The sequence below is a fragment of the Sinohyriopsis cumingii genome, chromosome 1 (genome assembly GCF_028554795.1).
Source record: "Sinohyriopsis cumingii isolate HCF-2022 chromosome 1, ASM2855479v2, whole genome shotgun sequence".
Taxonomy (NCBI): domain Eukaryota; kingdom Metazoa; phylum Mollusca; class Bivalvia; order Unionida; family Unionidae; genus Sinohyriopsis; species Sinohyriopsis cumingii.
In genome coordinates this window covers 154,907,069-154,931,091 of record NC_142961.1, presented here as the reverse complement: position 1 = coordinate 154,931,091, position 24,023 = coordinate 154,907,069, and the positions used below count along the sequence as shown (strand labels likewise).

At 36.1% G+C, this 24,023-nt stretch overlaps 1 protein-coding gene across 1 annotated transcript; it reads left to right on the top strand.

Annotated features, from left to right (window-relative positions):
• Positions 1–16,510: 16,510 nt before the first annotated feature.
• Positions 16,511–23,690, top strand: LOC149808200 (perlucin-like). Its single transcript, XM_089950134.1, has 4 exons — positions 16,511–16,678; positions 17,707–17,784; positions 21,929–22,111; positions 23,379–23,690. Exons 1-4 carry the CDS (start codon positions 16,519–16,521, stop codon positions 23,612–23,614), a joined length of 657 nt encoding a protein of 218 aa, XP_089806260.1. The 5' UTR covers positions 16,511–16,518; the 3' UTR covers positions 23,615–23,690.
• Positions 23,691–24,023: the final 333 nt, after the last annotated feature.

The window sequence follows — 24,023 nt, the reverse complement described above, 5'->3', positions numbered from 1 at the left end:
GACTTGATATCAGACTTGATGCCTTTAACCAAAACCAGGTGAGCATCTGATAAACGCTATCGATAAGGCGTGTCATGCGCATGATGTAGCTTACCGAAGTAAGGATTTGCAGCAGCGCCATGTCGCGGATGTGAAATTAATTCACGCATTAAATGCCATTACTGATAAATCTTTAAAAGAAAAGTTAGCTAGCTGGTTAATGAAATCCGCGATGAAAGGTAAATTAGCGCTAGGTGCTGGTAATTAATTATAATGGAGTCGATTTATTATTCCCCAAAGGGATATTGGAGAGGTAGCGCAGCAATTAGTAAACTCGCTGAAGCAGCAAAAGTTACGCGAGCTACTGCTAAAAATTGGTTATCCCGACAGGCAATATGGCAAATTTATCTACCGCGTCCTAAACAAATTCACTTTGTACATTTCGATGTTAGTGTACCAAATGAAGTTCATCAAGCCGATATATTATTTCTGCCACATGATGCTATTAAAATCCGAAGACGTCAAAACACATAAATACGCGTTAACTGTAGTTGATGTTGCAAGTCGATACAAAGATGCAGAACCGCTATCAACGAAAACAGCATCTGAGGTTGCTTCTGCGTTTAAACGAATTTATCAACGAGGTGGTGGACCACAAAATGGTCTGCGATGGCCAGAGCTGCTACAAGTTGATCCTGGCAAAGAATTTCAAGGTGCAGTATCATCGCTAATGAAGCAACATAACGTTACCATCAGACGAGGGCATACTGAAATTCATCGTGATCAGGCAATTGTAGAGCGATTTAATCGAATACTTGCTGAGCGGTTATTTGGATATCAATACGCGAAGGAATTCATTCAGGATACGAGATCATGCGAATGGGTTGCAAGATTACCAAGTGTGATAACTGCGCTAAATAATGAAATTGCTCGAACAACCAACATGAAACCTTCCATCGCGATCACAAAAAAATATATACCCGTACAACGTGATTTTTCAGCGCAGCCAATACTGGGTAATGTCACTGTGAGATATTTATATGAACCAGGTGAACTTGAAGGTGGTAAACGAAGAGCAACTGATCCTATCTGGAGTATAACTACACATAAGATATCTAACATAACAAGATCCACTGGTCGACCAACAATCTACAGGCTGGATTCGACTGCTCCTCAACGTGGATTCACACGTGAGCAATTACAAGTAATTCCCGATGACACACAATTACCACCCCGATCACTCAACTAGCAACCCAAGGCGTTGGCGCCTCTACGTCGATTACACTCAAGACAGGTCAACATCACATTATCACGTGTATGACCGCGACTGTTATCTATCTATGATGAATTGTCTTGAATTTTTATTCGAATACTGCCATAGCATTATACAATTACAGCTCGCACAGCGATTATTCTGCTGTTGTTTCAGCGCAATGACGAAGTCATCGTCGAGGTCAAAATCGCGATTATTTTTTTTGTCACTCTGTTTGTAACCGGCTCGTTTTCTTTTTATTATGTCCCTGCTGTTTTCATCGCTATCAGTTATTAACTCTTCCAAGACTATTCTTCGCAGTTGAGATATTCTTCTAACTCTGGACACAGCTAAGTAAAGTAAGTTTGACCATTCGATACGATCATCAACGATCCAGACAGGTTTATCACTGATAGTCAGTCCTTGAGAAGAATGTATCGTCATTGCGTATCCTAGCGTCCACGGGAATTTATTCATTTTTAGTGCGTCTTTGACAGCATTAATATCAACTAGCACAATATCATTCAATTCTAAATTCTGTTTCCCTGTCAAGTTTCCAGGAATATCAACATCTATATTCTGTATCCGCGTATCAGCTGGTCTATAACATAACGGCACTGGCAACATTGGAAACTTTTCGTGTTGTAATTGAAATAGCTGTTGTTGAAGTGTGTCTCTATCTTTCTACTTGCCACTATCAAATCATCTGGTTTCCATGTTTTCCAAAAGTCGCTCATTGAAGTTTCAGGAATCATCTCGCGCATGATTTCACATTGATTTTTATTCGGTTGTAATCTGATTAATGTTTTAAATTCCTTCAACGTTGCATCAAGTGCTCTATAATCATCAAACACTTCTTCGTAATAATCAACAAAATCTTTTAACCAATCATGTGGAGATGCGCCGATAAACGGAGGTGGCTGACCATGATCGCCGCACATTATCACAGCAGTATTCCTGTTAGCAGCCAATCAAGAAACGTTTTCAATGTTTCCAACGGTACCGCACATATCTCATCCCAAATTATTTTCCCGGGAATATATTTTGTTCCCATTCGATCTGACGTCCATACACCACCGCTGTATTTAAAAAAGCTATGCCAAGTGCAAGAATTAACTCCTCGTTGTTTCATCTCCCTGGCAAGTCTGTGTGTAGGTGTTAGCACAATCATATCTGAAGATTTTCGAAATAATTCAATCGCTCGAGTTGTCTTACCAGATCCGCCCGGTCCATTCAAATAAACAGTTTTGTGTCTAGTGATTGGATCATGCACAGATGGCGCGGAAGACATTTCTGATAATTCTGATTTACAATAATTATCCTTAATCGTAACATCAGCGGATTCACAATATCCATGTAACATCTCCGCTTTTATTCTCCACGAACTCCATGATTCGTCGCAAAAGTCTTCGACTTTCTTTGTAAAACGAGCCAGTGATTCTGAATATCTTTTATTGATATAAAATGAATCCGTTGCAACTCTAACTGCCGTGTCAGGAAATCTATTTATCATTGATAGCAAATTTATAGAAACATAAGCCAGCATCGAAGATCTTAAATGTGTGTATTGAGGCGATTCTCCGTCGATATAACTTACAATTGTGCCCAACTTCTCCCCGTTGGACAAGTAAGCATCCGCCCGATTACAAAATATATTTCTCGCAACGGCGTCAGCAATTATAAAATCCAATTCAGCATCATCGATAATCAGCCGCGAGTGATGTAGTTTATGATCATATGCACCACCTTGAGTAAATTTACCGATTATTCTTCGTCCAAGATCTTTTGCTGTTTTTTCACTATTGCTAAGTTTGATCTTAAGAACTTTAGGAGCTTCACGGACAATGACATCCATGGGGGTATTTGGACTCTGTCGTGCATACTCGCTAATAACATCATCTACACTGATACGCTCCGGTGTTGGTAACCAAACTGAAGTCTGCGGTCGATATGATATGATTGCTTCAATGACCGTGAACGATACCAGTATTCGGCTGTCAAGCATATATCGCAATAACACTATTGGTACCCAACGCTTTTCACTGAAGTGTCTGCCAAACCAAACATAACAGCACGGATGAAGTTTTTCAGCAAATTCAAACGAAGTTTCACGAGCAAATCCTGTCAAGTCAAAGTCGGGTAAAGGACCGTTTATAGCAACTCGTGTCATCGAGTTCGTGGGATGTCCAAATCGCTTAAAATACTCGCGGCACTCTCCCATCCCGAGAAAGCTTCCCGGGTAGCACGCAATCATATCCACGGAAATCATATCCCGGTGGTCATACCGGGTATTCCACAGTCCGCCATGTCCATACTCGACACAACTCAATTGTATATCCGAAAGAAACTCACTTCGGGTTGGTCTCCATGAATTTCTTTCTCTGGCAGCGTGGGCGACAACACTCGGAACTGTAAAACAATTAACCAATAACTGCTCGGTGTTTTTAAAATCCTCGATTTTCACATATTTCTCTACGAGTTTTTTCATTTGTTGTTGCAACGACTCCGTCCGGCATAATTCACCGTTGGGTTTTACAAATTGATCATACTCGGAATCTTCGGAACTTTTAAACAACCACATCGACACAGGGTCGGTTTTGCTTTATCTGTTTGATAGCATCAAATATGTTTCCGCGATAATATTTCACAACACGATCCCGCGGAAATATCGTAACTGCGTTAGTCCAATCATGAGCGTTATGATCAATGATATTTATTGGAACCCCGTATCGATTATATTTCGATTTGTATAACACTTCCTTTTTTTATCGTTGTTACGGTTATGGGAAATCTTAATACGCTTTCTAGCTTGGCGACATCGTTTACTGATGCTCCTGTGTGTTTGACCCGCTCAGCCCACGCTGTTATTTTGGACTGTCTTAACGCAGTCAGACCGTTTCCTCGCATCGCATTTTTTAAATGTTCCATTACTCGCTCGGCTACACAATTCAGCCCCGATGACGAAGTCATTGACGAAGACGTCCTCATCGGGGTGAGTTTATCAATTTTTTTCTTTTTTTTATCGGATGGATTCCATAAATGACCGCGGTCACAGGATATGCTCGAGCGTAATATGGTTTATCAATCCCGGCCAGCGCTCCTGGTTTACAACCACTACTTAACAGAACAGTTTTTCCGCTAGCAAGAACAGGGTCGAGTTTGTCACGGATAATCCAAGTATCGGAATCTGCTTGCACAATAAATTTAATTCTGAAAAAATATTTCCGACCACCTTGATGTTCATCAAGAGCGAGATAATTGATAATTGCTTTCGCCCGTGCATCATTCATTGTAGCATCGCTGACACCTTCGGTGACATTGATAGAGTCGTCGCGGATAATTTTAAATGACGACCATACGTGAGATGCGCCGTCGTCGCGGAATTCTTTTTTGGCATTCCTGATAATATCAAACATATCAGTCAGGGAACGTCGTCGCGAGTCACGGGTTAATCTGTCAAGATCGAATCTTCCATTGCCAATGGTAGATAACCTCGAAAACTCCTCCATATTATATTTAAGACAAATATTTAAATAAGAAAATATTATATATATGAATCATTGTAAGTGGCTTGGTACAAAATCATCAACTCGCTGTAATAAATCCTGCAGAGGTGAATTCTGTGGACAACATTCCCAAAGCGTACGAAGGGGGGGGGGGGGTTCAGGGCCAATACCATGCCTGCGATGTGGTATTGGGGTCAGGAGTAAAACACAGTTATGTGCAAAATGCGAAGGAAAACGATACCGTGAGCTCAAACGATATTACAATAAAAAAATAACGATATATCCGAAAGCGATTATTTAAATAAGTTTTCAGACAAATTATGATTTAGACAAATATATTATTATATAAATGAGTCAAGAATTTGTTCCACATCTTGTCATTAAAAATTATGAAGCATCTCGCGAGGGAATAGTCAGAAATTGCAGATTGAAAAAACCAGTTGATTTTGTTACTAATGCTGGTTATTTAATGTTTGCTGTTGGGAAAAAGAAGTATCTTAATCACAGGGTCGTGGTCGAGTGTTTTCATGGAGAGATCAAAGACGGTCTTGTAATTGATCACATTGATGGACAAAGACTTAATAATAATTTATCCAATCTGAGAATTGTGACGCAAAGCCAAAATTGTAGGGCTGGTAATACTGGCCGTACTGATAAGAGCGCCAAGAGAGTTGTATCCATAAATTTAGATACGAATGAAAAAATAATATTCTCATCTATGAATTCAGCTGCCAAGTATTTTGATATTTGTATATCCTCGGTACGAAAAGTCGCAGAAAAAATATACAAATCAGCTCTGTCAAAAAAATATAAACAGAAAATCACCTTTCAATATCAATAATGAAGATAAATTATCAAGTAATTACGTAGAATTATATTTATTTAATTTTCTTTCTGTGATGTAAAACGGAGATAACTCCGTTAGGCATATCTCATGCAATTAGTTCCCTCCCTTTGTGCAATACTCCTTGAGTGTCATTACAGGTAAATTTATCCAGCGCGACTTAACGGTATACAATTATTATTTATAACACTTCCGCGTTCACGTATTTTTCAATTTAAATTCAATTTAGAATTTGTTAACTGTCTGTTACCACTACAGAGGTAAATCGTTTACACAACGAGCAGACGGTTTTCTGTGTACAAGGAAGTAAATAACTTCCCCTTATCCTTGACAAAGTCAAGAACGATTTTATCCTTGACAAAGGCGTAATTGTCTATTTATCTTTTTTTCATGGATAAAATATTTATTTTATTACACTTGTTCGGGTTTATGGTTCATCTGTATTTTCCACACGATCATATTTAAGAAAAGACATCTTAAACAAGTCACGCTGAGCTATTTTTGAACTTTCAAATATCAATCGCTTTATATACTATAGCGTCCGAATTATGTACGGGGTTTTCGAAACCCAACAAAGTTGCACAACTTTCCCCGTTTTCGCCCCTGACGGGGTGGTCTTTTACAACTCCGCGGGATTGATTTCGGGGAAAGTTGTGCAACTTTGTTGGGTGTAGAATATAACCCCGCATCTGTTTGTGCTGTTTATAAATACTATATGTCTGTACCGTCCTAGGATAAGTTAGAATTAAGTTACATAGTGTAAATACAATGCTGTAAATATGCTTCTACTGTAAATAATATATATATATGTCTGTACCGTCCTAGGATAAGTTATATATGCAACTGTAATACAGGGTTAAATATATAATATATAAAATATATAAAATAATATAATAATAATATTATATAATAATAATAATAATAATATAATAAAAATATATATGAATATAAATTACAAAAATATCAATATGTGATTGTTAAAAATTTAGAAGAACGCGGATTTATCACTAAATTCTGAAACAATTATGTCCGATTTTGAATCATTACATGAAGCTAAATGTGCAGGGCGTTATATTCTTCCTACTCAATATCGATTCATAAACAAAATTCAAAATAATTTGTATAAATCGTTGGCTACAGTAGAAGAAGCACAAATAAATGAATTTGTTTCACTGTCTCGTGCAATTGGAAAGATTAGGTTGGCACTCGCGGCCGAGTATGAAACAAGAAAGATAATAAATACTCGGGTTAGAAAATTAAAAAATTGTATGTCCTTTGATGAAATCAAGGACGAAGTCAAGAACGAAGTCAACGACGAAGTCACTGACAAAGTCAACGCTGATTTCATCCTTGATGAAATCAAGGAAGTAAATACCTCACCTTGATTTTACTTGGAAATGAAATCGAAAGTAAAAAAAAAAATATATCACTTTTTTTGACTCCTTGATTTTATCAAGATGACAACAAAGTCATGGCGACAGCGTCAAGGTGATAGTAGTTTCCTTAGTCGGTGGGGTTCAATGCAGGAATGTGCATAATTGAGAATTTGATCTCTGTCACATACTATTGCGGTAATATGCTTGCGTCTGAGATTATCCAACTGTTGCTGTGTTAGTAAGAAATCTTCGTCTCCGTATTCATCAATAAGCAATTTAACGTTAATTTCTTCTTGTGCAAATGCAGCCCTAAATGCTTGCTCGAGCGCTTGTTTGTCATACACGAAAATGTCGGTGTGGTGGCACATATTTGAAATATAAATCTATAGATTTATCAATCCAATCTAAGATCCAAATACGCGTATATACTCGTGGATTTGATGTACACTGCAATGCGCGATCACAACATGATCTTTTATCAATACTTGCAGTTGCGCATCAGTCAGTATAAAATCGTCATGACCGTATATATCAACCATTATTTTTACCGGGGTAACTTTTCCGGTTCTGACAGCTTTATCAAGAAGTTCTTTATCATGTATGAAACATTTCACGCGATGATACATTATATAATACTTGCTTGATTAATTGTGAAAATCTCTTGCGATTTTCAGTATTTTTTACTAAATTCGCGTGATTTTTACTAGTAAACACCCTATAAATTTAAGTGCAGTGTTATAGAAAATACTTTTACTGCAATATCTTATCAAGATGATCTCGTGAAATGCACTAGTGAGCATAATTCATGATTTGGTCTGGAAGACACATGATTATCGTAATATGATTCTCTCGTAGTTGTTCCAAATGCGATTCTGTCAGTAAAAAAGTATCGTTGCCGTATTCATCAATAACTATTTTAACACCGCCTATTAACGATCCGCTGAATAATTTTTTGATATATTCTTCAAGTACTTGTTTGTCGTGTATAAAACATTTCACTTGCGTGTACATGCTATATTTTTTATTGTTTAAAAATTTATTAAAATATTTTTTATGTTGACAGTGACATCACTGCTATCATCATGACTGTCGTCGTCAGTGACATCACTGCTATCATCAATGACATCATCATCACTGTCGTCGTCAGTGACATCACTGCTGTCATCAATGAAATCATCATCACATTTTTTCTTCAAGGACATTATTATAATATAATATTATTAATTGAAAATCGTTTTACGATTTTAAGTCCCGAAAATCGTCTTACGATGAAAGTCCTTAGGACTTTACAAGGAGACTAATATGTAGTGTTTCATTTCGCAAATCAAGAGGATTCCCACGCTGGTCTGTCAGCGCGAAATTTATTCTGGTCAACCACGGATTATGACATCGAAGATAGACCGGATTGATTGGCTCTTGCACAATCAGAAATCCAGGTGGTTCTTTCGGAGTAAATGAATAAAGAATAAATCCTTGCTGGGCTTGATTTGATAATGTCGTGTCTGTGCTGTAACTGCCATCAATGACATCACACACAAGATTGGCCGCGACCACATCGGTTATGTTTACGATGCCAGGGGATACATGCCTGCCTTGCCCGGTTGGGTTATTGCTATGTCTGAGGACAGTTGGTTCCGGTAGTGTTCGCCTGTGTTGTGCAAGTATGTCGTCGAAGGACTCATTGATGAGGTCAGTGACGGATTGTTTTTAGCTCGGGCACGTTATATCCGGGGAGTTTAAAATTTGGCAGCGTGGCTTCTGTCCGTGAATATGCAGCTAGAAATCGTTTTTTATAACGATTTATGTCAGAGTAATCAATTGTTGCCTGAATTACTCGCTGGTTAATATATTCCATGTCGGCGGCAAGCTGATTTAATATTTCAATCCGCGTAATAATTTCGCTGCGTGAACTTGTTATATCGAAAAGATGTTCTTGGAAGAGCCGCCGTAGCTGTGTTAGTTGTGTTTTATGTTCTTGATTAATGGTTTTAAAATGTTCAATAACATCGATTAGGCCAATACTCCTAGTTGATTCTACTCCTAGTAGTTCATTAGAAAAAATCCACTGAATATAGTCCTTGTTGATGAATTTAAACAAACTACCCACCGGTGCATTTTTCATATCATCTAGATATGTTTTATATGACGGGTAATTTCATGATATGATTGCGCGTCAGTGACATAGTCAGACTTTTTAGGTTCTGGTGGTATTGGTTGTGCCGGTGGAGCGACTTCAGGCCATCCTAACACTGTTCTGATCGAACTATTATAGATATCCACGGCGTAGTCTGGAGTGCTTATTTCGATTGCAGATGACAGCGTTGGCTCATGAACAGTTATTGTTATCTTAGATTCCTTTGTTGTGATGTTTTTTATTCGACGTTGTAATTCCTCATTGATTTCTTCGATTTAATTAGACCCGGTTGGTAACCCAATGACGTTCCAGTCTGGCGTGCCATCGGGTTTATTTTTATATGCAAACACAAACGAATTATTTGCTGGTAATTTACCAAACGACGCTGATCTGATATTGGGCCAACTGTGATATACTCGTAATTGTGCTAACGCGATCTAGCTTACTGGAATCGCAGTTGAAAAATTAATACTGAATTCTGGCTCAGTTGAGGTTACTGTTAACAAAGATGTTCGCGCCAGGCTTGTATTTGCGACTATTTGATGAAGTAGCGACTCTGTCATTATTTATCTGCTGTTGTTTCAAATCAAAATTTTTGGTGTAATCCCCGTACATCTTGGCCATTTGCGCGAATTCGGAATCTGATATGATTGTGTCGTCGAGACTAGACGATATCAACGATGACAATTTCATATACGCGCTTGTGGCATCGGTGTTTAATTTTTCATACTCGTGTAATTTCATTGACGAGCACGAGGATATTTTTTCGCGATGATATTGGCAACTCCTGCAATTGTCGTTGATGTTGAAACTGCAACTGTGATCGCGATTGCAGTTGTTACTGGTGTTAGCGCTGACAATACTACTCCCGTGGATGCCACTACCGCGGATACCGAATACATTATTGTGTCTAACACGGTTACACACCGTTTGTATTTTTTTTATCTTTATCGTGCATGTGTCAATGATGGTTTTTAACTCTGAATGCCATTTTTGCACCTGATTGTATCTGTATTGTTGCGTCGTTGAGGCCATTTTATTATTTTACGCAGTAACCAATTGAGGCGTTTCAGCTACAAATTCCAAACACCACCAGTAAGATGTTGAGTTTAATATCTCATCAGCTGCTACCAACATAAAATCCTCTTCGGTTCCTTTAAGACAACAGACACAACCCCGGAATACTTGTCAGTGGAATGACGCCAGGGATATATTGTTGTAAAAATTTCAAATTTAGCGGCACTGAACACATAAAACCTATACACGCCAGTGGCTGTTGCGATGTATTTGAACGTATTATTTTGTCGAGGCCATGTTGCAAATCCAGATGATACCGTGTACACTATGTTAATAAAATGCCCAGAAGTAACTCCAGGTGGAATTTTAATCAAACTAGTTTTGCTAACGATTTTAGGAATCCCAGCTACGATGTTTTGCTGTGTTTGTTTGATCATGTCAATGTTCGTCTTGATATCAGAAAGTTTCATGTCGATGACGGGAGGAGTTCCAAAGAACTTATCCGTGGCATCATCGGTTTTTTGAAAGTTTCTTCGAAGTCTTGTGAACGCGTTTACATGGACATCATATTCAGCTCGCAACGTGGTTAGTTTACCGTTAACGGCGCTAGCGCTTGCGTCAACATATTGTTTGTTTGCGGCATCTTCCGACGATGTTGGATCCGCTAACATAGTTATTTTGTTCCCGTTGAGATTGAGTTCACCTGTCATTGTATCACAGGTCGTCGTTACACGTTCCCCTGCAGCTTTTTGTGTATCATCTCGTAGCACCGCGATTGATATTAGCGAATCTCTGATTTTTCCGCTATCAGTGAAAACAGGAAGGTTACACGGAGTGGCTCCAATAACCCTACGAACTATTTCATGCCATTTGATTTGACCTAACGAGTTGGATATCGATATCGCTTTTAAATGCAGACTATAAAATACGTAGTAATATCATTGCTAACATGATTAAAACATGTATCGGAAACAGAATTAACATTATATTCATAACAAAAATCTAACCTTAAAAACAGCGATTGATTTTTTGGAAACTAAAGGAGAGGAGGGGGCCTTGATCTTATAGATCAAGAAAAGGCTTTCGAGAGAATAGAGTATCGTTACATAGATATGGTTTCTTATATACGCACGATGAAATTTAATATAAAACGTCAGCGAGACAGGATCGTTCCTTATCGTTGATATTATATGTAATAGCAATAGAAGCCCTCCGAATAAAAATACATAACAATAAACATATAAAGGGAATTTAACTCCCAAATCTCAGAAAGGAACTAGAAAAGGTACAGCATGTTCATGACTATACCAATTTTACTTCCGATGCCTACACATTCAGATATTTAGAAAAGGAATCTATGGACTTTTGGGAAAGCAATAGGATCTAAAATCAATCATGCAAAAAACTGAAATTCTATTAATAGGTAACTGGCGAGGGAACCACCCCGGGCTTGAACCAGAATTTGTAACGACACGTGTAAAATGTTTAGGAGTGACTTGTGTGGGTGTGGGTGTGGGGGGTGTGGGGGAATCTAAGAGTATACAAATTCAACATAATTAAGAAAAACTACGAACTAACTTACAAATGTATGCACATGCAAATTGGAATATAATGGATCGAATGCAGTTCGCTCAGACATATGTATATTAACATATGGTATATGTTTAACTAAGTAGATTTAAAGGACAGTATGATAAATATCTTTGACAAAGAAATAATCCTGTTCATATAGGAAGGGAAATTACATTACCTCCGCAGCGAATACTCATAAAATAATGATGGAGGGATGACTAAATATCCCACATCTTAGACATTATTAATTAGAAAATATTTGAAATAGCATTTAAAAAATACTAGATAAAAGGGAGTCTGTGTGAAAAATATATATTTCTTTGTGTATATGTTGAAACAAATGCCTGGGATATACAGAAACAATAATATAACCAAATTAATACAACTCCCAACAAAAATGAGATATATAAAAATATAGTTCTTAAATATATAGTAAGATCAAGAAATTATGGACTGAGGAAAAATATTTCACTATATACAAACTTTTAATCCATGATTTTAGCAGGAAAACAGATTAGTGGAATTTAGAAATCCTATTGAAAACCTGGGCAAATATTAAGTCAACATCAGTGCAAAACATTATATATATATATATATATATATATATATATATATATATATATATATATATATATATATATATATATATATATATATTCCAGCATGATGTTTGGCTAACTGTAAATGTAGAATTTGGAAAATATTTTAAAAAATTACCAGCATGCCACTTTATGTAAAACAAAGTTTATACGCAAAAACTCATTCGATATTGAACTGAAAAACAAATAAAGAGAAAAAAATTAACTGCAAATATTACAACTCAGCATGGTAACTTTCAGATAGAAAGCTTACTATACACAACGGATACAAATAGCAAAAGGTTAAACAAAGAAATAATATACTGCATTACAGATATCATGATCAGATGTGGTAGAGCATCTTATCCGACTTGGAAAAAAAAGAAAAAAAAACACGGCATTTTACAAACCCTGGTATATCTTATACATAAACAACCATATTTGTCTTTCTATATGTTCCGGCTGCCAAACAAGCGGTCACGAGTTTGAAACTCGTAGCGGCATTCGCAATATATTTTTTTAAATTGCTTTTTCATATTTATCTTTAAAGGGCTTTTAAACTCTCTCCCCCAGTTTATTTATTTATTCATTTTATTTTTTTAATTCCCGTCCTAGGACGGCAATCAACCTAATCATATATAAACACTCGCATTTGTCTTTCTGCGAGTCCAGGCTGCCAAACAAGAGGTCGCGAAGTCGAAACTTGCGGCGGCATCACAATTCTTTTTCAACTTTATTTTGTATTTGTATGTTCAAACTTGCTTTTAAAGTCGCTGATCCCTATTATTTTACATTTTTTCTTTTTTTTTATTCCCCTCCTAGGACGGGTAATTAACCTAATAAATTAATACCGAGTGGTCCTGTTCGCCGAAACACAGAAGGGGTGGGGTGAGGAAAGTAAGTTGGGGGTTGGTGCATTTCCAGAAAGGGCAGTCTCAGACATACCTTTACCAGTAGAAGAGGGGCGCCCATAGATAGGAGCTGCATGGCTTCCCCGCCAAGAATGGGAGGAAAGAAACACTCTGAATAACAATTTAACAAATAGAAAAGGAAAATCATGGGCTTAGGTACGAGTTGTCGAAGATGCTCGCCTTTAAAATCCCGGAATGTTCTCATCTGGCTCGCTTCGGGTGACTCGAATCTCGGGCTCAGTGAAAATGTGTATTTGAGAAAGGTTGCCAGCGATTTCCAGTTGTTTGGTGGATCTTCCCATGGGTTTCTCGGGTTCTTCCATCACCATATACACTGGCCGCCATGTTTAGCCTATCATGTGCTGAAAATGGCGTTAAGCCCACAACAACAACACCACCACCAACAACAACGACGAGAAAAGGAAAATTGCAGATCCTAGCATAAATTAATACGAACGCTACAGACAGGAAACAAAGAAAAAACAGAAGTGCCCCTTTCAGTAAGAAATGATGTTGTTATACCAATGCTACAGGCTAACGCGCGGTAGTATGGGTCAAACCACAGAGGCTCGTATCGTTCCTTACCATCTACCTGTCATACATGTATTATATAATAACTGCAAGGGATGACACTTCTTTCCTTTCTCGCGCGACCTATTTAAGAATAAACGCTGATATTTCAAGCTATATTTCGCGTAGCGTAATAAATTTGGTACCCATGTTTAGCTCAGGCATTCGACTTTGCATGCATATCCACAGTTTGGCTTGCTATCATAACTTTAAGGAATGCCAGTTCATTTTCCCACGCTACTGCTTGATATGACCATGATAGCGACCGCTTAATATGCAAGAACAACGCGCTGAATGAAATTCTGCCTTCTCATTGGCCACCTGAAAATAGGTTATAAATAAACGCAGGACGTCATTTTCTTTTGACCAATGAGAGGACAATATTCCATTCAGAAGACTTCACGTAGTGATATATTGCAATAAAGAGTCGTAATAAAGTCGTGGTGATGTATATGAAGACAGATATGAACGATTATTTATATTCCTAATATTGTTATTGTTTTAATCTCAATATGTAGATGTATTTAATGTTCTGTTTAGATTTATTTGAGAGAAATAATTTATTTGAATTACTTTATTGTCATATGATAATATGGACTAAATAAACAGGTTGGGATTATTTTGAACTCATTCAAGCCGCTCCAATGGCCTAGTGGTAGAGCGTCCGCCTCGGAGGTTCGAACCCCGGCCGGGTCATGCCAAAGACTTTTAAAAATGGTACTAACAGCTGCCTCTCTATGCAATCAGCTTTAAGAGGCCAATGTTAGGACTTGTCGGCCTGGTGTCAGAATAATGTGACTGGGTGGGACATCATGCTACATGTCTACGGCATGATGCCCCAGTGCTAGACATTACTATAAACTGTCACACTGCAGACATCGTAGCGACATGACTGAAAAATTGTTAAAGCTACGTTAAAAATCGAAATCACACTCACACACACGAACTCATTCAAATAAATTCTACACAATGTCCCTGTAACATATAGAAACTGTAGGGACTTCAGCACATTCATGATTTTTGGCACTTCAGCACATTCAAGGATATTGGCACATTAGTACATTCAAGATCTGAAATTCATTCAGAAGGTTATATTATTTTGGACATGTGATATAATTTTTAGGATTATTTTTTATTTAGTTCACGATACTGTAAAATTTTATTTTATAACTTAGAGAATTATATTATTTGTTAAGTTTGGTAGTGTGTGAAAATGATTTGGCATTCTTTAAAGGTATGATATTAAGTCATACTTTTGATAGGGATACACAGTCAAATGCCTGAGCTAGATATCAGTACCAACTTTATTAAGTTACACAAAGCGTAGCTTGAAATATCAGCATTTATTTTTAAATAAGTCGCGCGAGCAAGGAGACAAATGTCCTCCCTTGTAGTTATTATATAGTACATGTATGACAGGTCAACTGTAAGCAGCGATACGAGCCCATAAGGTTTTCACCACGCACAGTTTGCATCAATGTTATGATACGGGTAGGTTTGATCATGATCAGTTAGAAAATAAATCAATCGAATTTTTTGAATATCGTAGTGCTACCATAGGTTTACTACAGGAGTTGATTTAGTATATTGAGTTCTTAACAGTGTTTCAAGTGCGGAAAAGTACTATTTTTATAGTATGGCAAAATTCTGTGCGTAGTGAAAGTGGATGAATACGGAAAGATAATAGAGAAATTGTCCCTTACAAAACTGCAGAAAAGAAGAAAAAAACTGGTAAGAGCCACTTTTCTACAAACTTTTCATTTAATACAATGGTTTGTCACAAGAAGTTACGAGAAGTATTCCTTTAAGAACATATTTAGCATTTTGTTTTCCATTGTACAACCCTATCAATATCGTACCTTTCTTCCAAACAGGCTTTGATAGCCAGCTAGAGTTTGTTTCGGTTTATCTGCATTCAGACTTCTTTAGACAGTCGCATATAACCCACACCCCTCCGGGCACGTTTTATACATCCTCCACATGGCTGCTTAATCAATTTGTGCTTTTGTTTCAAAATATTGTTTCTTTTTCACTTTTCTCCAATGTTTAATTATTGATCTTTCGGGATCTTGATATATTTAGATAGGGTCCAATTTCATTGTCTCTACTTTTACCATAGTAGTTTTCGTTTAAAGGCCGATTATCTATCTATCTATCTATCTATCTATTTGTTTCTCTCATTTCTCCGCGTCGACAACGGTTTACGCGCTTACAAACTATAACTAAAGCCGTTTCCAAGAATCCATCCAATCACAGCCTCAGCTCCACCCCACCCCATCCCCTTTCCCCTCAATGTTTTGTTTCGTGTTTGCTATCTGCCAAGTGCCTTTTCCAAGGACACTCCGAAAACAGCCGACATGGACTTGATTTATGTTGGGATTACGAGTCCAACTTTCTACCAACTGAGCTACCGCGGTTGCCTTTTCTTCTAGAAAAGGTTTGCAAATTGTCAATTGCCTGGTTTAAAAAAATGGCGTGGGATATAATCACTGTCGACCTGTATATAAATTAAGCATATTTTATCATCCTTCCATTATCCTCTCAGTCCCTTCCAACTTTCATCCATCCAGTCCTGCATTGTCCTCCCACACACTAAAATTTAAATATGTACCATGTACAGCATATTTTGAAAAGAAACAAAATGCTGAAACATATTAAAGAATATGTTGTATATAGACTGTTTTAGATTAGATAGATAGATGGATGATAGATGGATGATAGATAGATAGATAGATAAGACGATTTAAAATATTCTGCTTTCTCATACAGGTAGTAAAAAATGATGAGATATTCGATCATCTTGTTGGTATTGCTTGGGTTATTCAGCACGTATCCAATTACCAAGTACATTCATGGAGCACGTATATTCCTGGGTCCACCGGCACTGCTGGCACTACCAGGGAAACAAAATGGATATGGATCTATTTTTGGAATTTTTGGTGTTTATACTCTTATTGTCTACATAAGTATTTGACATCCTTTCTTTTAATCTCTGTCTGCATATGCACTCATGCATGCCTATGTATGTATGTATGTATGTATGTATGTATGGATACACGTGTGTACGTGTGTGCGAATGTCTGTCTGTCTGCATGCATACTTTCTAGCACGGACGTCCGGACGTACGCAGGCACTCACTCAAGCACGCAAGCACACAAGTGCTTACGTACGGCCGTATGTATGTATGTATGTATGTATGTATGTATGTATGAATGCAACACCGCAAAGACCTACATACATATGTATGTATGCACGTGCGTACGTGTGTGCGAATGTCTGTCTGCATGCATGTTTTCTAGCACAGACGTTCTGACGTATGCAGGCAATCACTCGTGCACGCAAGCACACAAGTACTGACGTTCGGCAGTATGTATGTATTTATGTATGTATGTATGTATGTACGTATGTATGAATGCAACACCGCAAATACGTACATACATATGTATGTATGTATGTATGTATGTATGTATGTATGTATGCCTTTTAGAGCAATAAAGAGGTTTATCAATGATGCTATGGCGAGTTCATTGCTCGATGTGTCTTATACGTTGGTTATCTTATCTTTTATACAATTTGCTTGAAAACTGAAATTACAACATTATCTCTGAATTTGATTTATTTGCCAAACGGCTTGGCTGAGATTTTCCTTGGGCTATTTATTGGAAATCATGATCGTGCTAAGATCTTTAACATTTTTTTCGTTGTTTTGTGAGACGTTTCCTGTTACTTGTATCTGTAAGATAGGAAATGTTGGGTGCGTACCTTCCTCCTAATCGACTCTTGTTTATAATAATATGTTGACAGATAGGCAACCAGATGAAATAATAAAGAGATTACTTAGATAATTAATATTATTGGCTAGTTTGTAGGCTTCTACATTTCCTTTGTTCTTCATGACTTCTGACAGTACAGAAGATGATTATGTTGAACATGTTGCAAAGTATTTGAAAAGTTGCTTTTATTTCAGCCTTGACCATCATTGCTATAGAAATCTTGCCAAAACTTCTTCCTCAGAGAAATATTACAACTACGACTCCAGCCCCAGGTAACCAACCTCTCGTCTCTTCCTTCATATCTCTCTTATACTCGTACATGCACACACAGCACACATCTTTTCAACCACCACAACAATATTTTTATACTTTTATTTTAGAAGTCGTATTAAAAAAGGCAACAGGTTCTTATATTCAACACCAAACATAAGTATGTGCCTACGTCCATCAGTAAATAAACTCTCAATAATTTTGTCATCACACAAAGTTAATTTCTCCATCTGATAAACATATGTGTTGCAAACACAAATATTCACTAAAAGATTGGAAAGATATATCCCTGGATCCTACATGAGGACAATTAATACAATGAAATATCATTATATTTTGAAAAAGAATATTATTATTATAGGTGAAGTAGAGTTTAACTCGTCTTCCGATGAAATAATCCGGGTTTGCTAGTTTTTCATCGCCTTGCCTGCTTGCATTACTCTACATACCCTCTCGACTAAGCAAAAAATCCTCAATCAATTTCGACGGAACCAATTCGCAGGTATAGGTATTTGTGTGGAGCGGACACACGGTACTGAATTAAATAAAAGCAAATAATTGGGTTGCAACGAAAATATGGCTGCTATACACAAATGGTTCTGATTTTCTTCATTCTAAATATAAAGAAACAAACGCTACAGAATAATTATAAAATTACAAACAGGGAACCCTCTAATTTCTTTACAAAGTTCATCTGATCCTGACACCTCGTCGTTCCTCACATATAACAAATTTAGGAGCGCGAAAATAGCAATACACAGACGCCATTATAAATGTTCTTTTAAAACAATATTTATCTTACCCTAGGTATCTGTGTTCATGATTTTATGTTTGGTCTCCGTTTTGATCAGTTAATAAAGATTGTATTATAGTGCTTGTTCTCTTTGCTTACGCTAGTTAATTTACTGTATAATAGACTTAAATGGATCAGTTGTACACTTCATACAAATATGATATAGGGCATTCTAAAGTATGCTATTTCATGTAGGAAGAGGGCATACTAGGTTTTAAATACTTGTGTCCAATCCCTTTTCCTAATAAAAAGAAGATATTGAAATATGTTTGAAACAAATTATATTGCATTGATGTAAGATTCAGTTTTCAAACTGTCCTATTAGTTCAGGAATATAAATTTTATAGTATTAAATTTGATATTCATTTACACACCTTACCATTCTCAGGTGTTTAAATGTGTTGTCAATAGCCATTGTGGCCCTTTCTAAGAGATAGTCTGTTTTGATATGTATCGAAACTACGTTATTAATTCTTGTGTCTATTGTATAACCTTTTCCTTGTGTTTCAACGTGTTTACTTAATTAACCATATAGACAGTAATACATGCAGGAAAATGCAATAATAATTCATAAATGTCAACTTCATATTAAAACATGTTAATATTATGATCATTCCTTGCTTCATAGTATTGTTGGAAGTTTCTAAGTTGAATATCTAATGACAGAAACAAAACGTGGCATATACATTTATCATGAGTTGCAACTAGTATTGAAAGCATACTGTACATAAGGTATAATTGGCACATGCCTTAATTTAGAATTTTTGTTTGCTTGTCTTAGATGGAAAAGCTTTGCCAAAATGAGAATGTCATCAACTTCCCTGAATATAATATTTCTGTATATTTTGCTTTGCATACATTGATACGCGCTAGATTAACACCAGACACGATCACATTCCACAGACTTTCAAGACGCCAAAAACACAATATGTGGTAGATGCCAAATGAACTGGAATTGCCATATAGAAACGAATACAATGAAAGCAGACAGAAAACTAAAACGACGTACCCAAACCCTAACCCTATTATTACTAAATAATTTAACCCCGATTTAAAAGACCGGAAAAAGTCCATCAGACCAAAGCGACCTCCTATTATTTTAAAACTTTCTCCAAAAATGTTTAACACTATCGATAGCGTTTTGCAGAAATGTGAGCTCATCAAGATATAGTCATGCATCATTTTGTTCGCAAATCATCTAGTTTCCCCCAAAAGTTGAGCCTCGCGTATCTTGCTTTTCATTACAAGGCTGGATCAACGCCATTTTCAAAGAAGTGTTGAAAAAAGGTGCTTATGTTATTACTTTTAAAGTTGTTTTGAAGAAATGACCCACTCACCATTTTAAATCTTAGATTAAAGTTTCAGTGCAATTTGAAGAGCTTAGTGCTTATTAATTTATACAATATATTAAATTTAATTAGGAAAACAAACACGTTTATTTACGTGGCAAGATGACGTGTATTAAGTAATACTTATCCGGTGATAAAAGACTCAGTAATAGAACTAATTGCAAAAAAAAGTCGTTTGAGCAAAGCGAACACGTTTATGTCTAAAGTGTATATTTCATACTTATATGTGTGAAAGCTAGTGATGCGAATATAAGTCAACTAGCAATAACGTAACGGTACTATCTTATGCTGCAAACGATTTATGAAATTAAATGCATATGTTTAGACCTTTACAGAGGTGTTAAAAAAAAAAAACCGGATAGATATTAGTATAGATCTGCTTTTGGTGTAACTTTACTCGAGGTTTGTCGCCAGAGCTTGCGGATAGAAAATGGTATAAAGTAAACTTTCAAAACATGGCGTGAGAGTAACCTGTGGAGTTATGAAGTTAACAGTATTGGTGACATAGATATTATAAACGATATTACTATAACGCATTAGGGAATTAATCTTTATAATTGACACATCGAGAAGAAAACGTCCAAGAGGTAAACGTAACCAATTTTGAATTCTACAATATTGTTACAGTGAAGAATTCATATATTAGATACGGGTAAGAAACGTAGGTTGAAATATATTTTATGATGGCTCACAGAAAATAGAAATCTCTTTTATCAAAGGAGAAGTTCGAGATGGTACGTATGAGAAAGACAAGGAAAATAGTTTCAAAAGCTACTCGCTGCCACAGACGCATGTCAAGAGACCATTCAGAAGGGTACTAACAAAGCTCTTCATAAAGAACAAAGAATACAGAATACCGTTAAGGAATAATAAAAGGTTTAAGATAAAATACGGATCCACGTCACTTGAAGTGAATTCGAAATTTTCATTTGAAATATCATAGGTGTATATTAATTATTAAAAAATAGATAGAGTGGAAACGTTATTTAGTGATGCAAGTGGAAACGTAACTACGCTTGCAACACAGCTTCATTACCGTGATTATTCCGTTAAATAAATACTATCAAATTCGATACTTCTACTGTAGGAAAAATATCTATAATGTAAGGTTGAAATAACACACAACACAAATATATATATATATATATATATATATATATATATATATATATATATATATATATATATATATATATATATATATATATATATATATATATATATATATATATATATATATATATATATAGGCTATTGGTACAACAGTTATGCGGTCACACCGAATCACATAATTTCCTTCTTTAAAACATTAGGAATTGCTTTATGAATATCACACGGAAATTAGCTAAGTAAGTAATAATGCTTATTTGTAACAATTGTAAAATACAAAAATTTTAATAATTTTGGCATGAATATAAACATATTTTAATTCCACTACAGTTAATATACTTATAAAAGAAATGGTTACCGTGGAAGTACTTGTCGGATGTTGAAAACCCCTTACTATTAATGTTAACATTATCCCCGATAATAATTATTTCATGTGTTCATTCCATTTAAGTATGTATTTTTGGTACATGGTGAGTCATCTTTTGCCTCCTGAATTAAAATTATACAAAACAACATATCGTTTGGAAATGACGTTTGAGAAAGACTCGTCTCAAACACTTTAAAGGTAGTAAATATAGAATTTATTTTAATATTGTTGATGAAGAATTGAAATAAAAAAGTAACGATTAGGCAAATGTTTTTTCTTGGTTTGTAAATGGTGGCAAGAGAGGTTTTTAAATTTGAAAATGGTGGATGGTCAACTTCTAAGAAAAGCAATCCTGATTTCTTGAACAAAAATAAGATTATTGAATTGTAGTTGAAACAACTTTGAAAATGTTTGAATACCACACTGGTTATATTGGTTTCTTGCTTAAAAGGTCTGAAAACCGTTTTGATATGGTTAGCTGAGATAGGGTTGTATTTTCTACCTTTCTGTGTTCATGATTTCTCTAGGATGTCCAGCAACATATTTCTTGTACTCAACTGGGTGTGGGCGATTCTGCTATCGATACGAGTCCACAGACTGCAAATCCTGGTCTGCTGCACGCACAGTCTGCCGAACGGAAGGAGGTGACCTTTTGGAGCCCTCCCAGTGCTACTACGAGTTTTTCAGGGAACGAGCGCAGCAAAATGAAGGTAAAATGATCAACCTTGCACAATATACTAAAATTTACGTGACGAAATAAGATAATAAGGAGTGATCCGCAGGCAAGTTGCACTAATGCTCTTCTTGTATGTGACTGACTATCCAGAGAACTCGAAAAGGTGTCGGTAAGCACTGCTGTGCCTCTGTCTATGACTGAACAAATAACAAAGAATTAATTGGATGCCAATCAAATCTGGTATTTTTGAGAATAATGTAGTGCAGGAATTATTACATTTTGGTGTTAGTTCGCAACTTCTTGAGTAAGTTGCCGTATTGTTGTTGCTAACACGATACTAGAGATGTTATTAGAATGAGTTACTCGGCGAAATTTGTCGTTATTCGCGTTGCTATAAGAAAGTTAATTAAAAAATGAGGTGGACAATGACTAACACGCAGTCTCTAGGACAATGGAGTTTTCTCCTCTCAGATCATCAGTAAGTCAGGATTGTGGTGTATATAAGTACAACGTGCAATTATTATTGGTAAATGACAAATGCTAGCTATCGTGGTTCGAATGTCCATAAGTTACTCTTTTCTTCATTGTGGCCTATTGAGATTGTATCATTTATTAATAATAGAAAAAACAGGTTCGCGAATAGTACAAGAAATTAAAGGAAAAAGTATCTCAAACTTATACGAAATAAATAGAAGACCAGACTGCAGTGAAAAAGGCCAAAGTACAAATAAACCGCCTGAAATTAGCAGATTATACAAAAATTCGAAAACAAATATTGCCGGTCAGCTGCCGTTAAGGTTAGCCGGTTGAACATGATAGAAAGTGCTCATTTGAAATATGTTGGGAGTAACTCTCATCTACTTTTTATGTACAGTATTACTAGTAGTACCATACGGTTTCTTGTCTCCTTTGATTAATCCCTGTTTACGTTAAGCATATGATAATTTGTGTGCATTTATAAAGTTATTCAAACTTAAATTGATCATTTATAGATCTGAATTTCGGTGAAGTTAATTTTTTATGAAAAGATCTGTTTAGGATTAACTTCATGCAACTAGAGAGTCAATCAGTATTTTCATACGTTTCTCCATTCAGTGATATCGCGAAGTGATGCCAAATAAGAACTTCGGAAAGACAAAATATAAGTTTGCAGACACGTTTGGGTAAAAGAAACGCAAATTTCGTTGAAACATTTCATTCTCGTGATTTAACGGTACAAAGTGCAGTAATTAATTACTTCACATAAAAGTTTTGCATTGAAAAGACATAACGTATAATCAATGTCTCGTTTTCGTTTTCAGGAAGTTGCGATACAAATTTCTGGCTGGGGGCTAGTACAACAACCCCAGGGACCAATTTTGTTACGGTGAGAGGAAACCCAATTTCAAACAATGCTTCCTTTTGGAATCCTGGTCAACCTGACGGTGGTAGGGGAACTGAGAATTGTGTAGAAATGAGGAAAAGGTTCATGGCCTATCTGGCTAACGACAATATCTGTAACAGAGCACACGGTTTTATTTGTCAAATAGTTATATAACCAGAAATTGTGGGAAACAGATCTATACATGTTTATTAGAGCAATATGGAGAATAATAAACATGATTCTACTTTGATGACTATCGTTGTATATGTGAATGATGAGCATATTTATTTCTGTGTGTTTGAATATTATAAACCCGTATATATATATATATATATATATACATATATATATATATATATATATATATATATATATATATATATATATATATATATATATATATATGTGTGTGTGTGTGTGTGTGTGTGTGTGTGTGTGTTAATGGATGGATAAATATATTAATGGATCAAGGTTAAGTTTTAAAAAAAATGTTAAGATATGCAAATGTGTGTGCATGCACAGATAGATAAATGGATTATAAACTGTTTGCCTGTTGAAGACTGTCAGCAATAAGAATCTATCG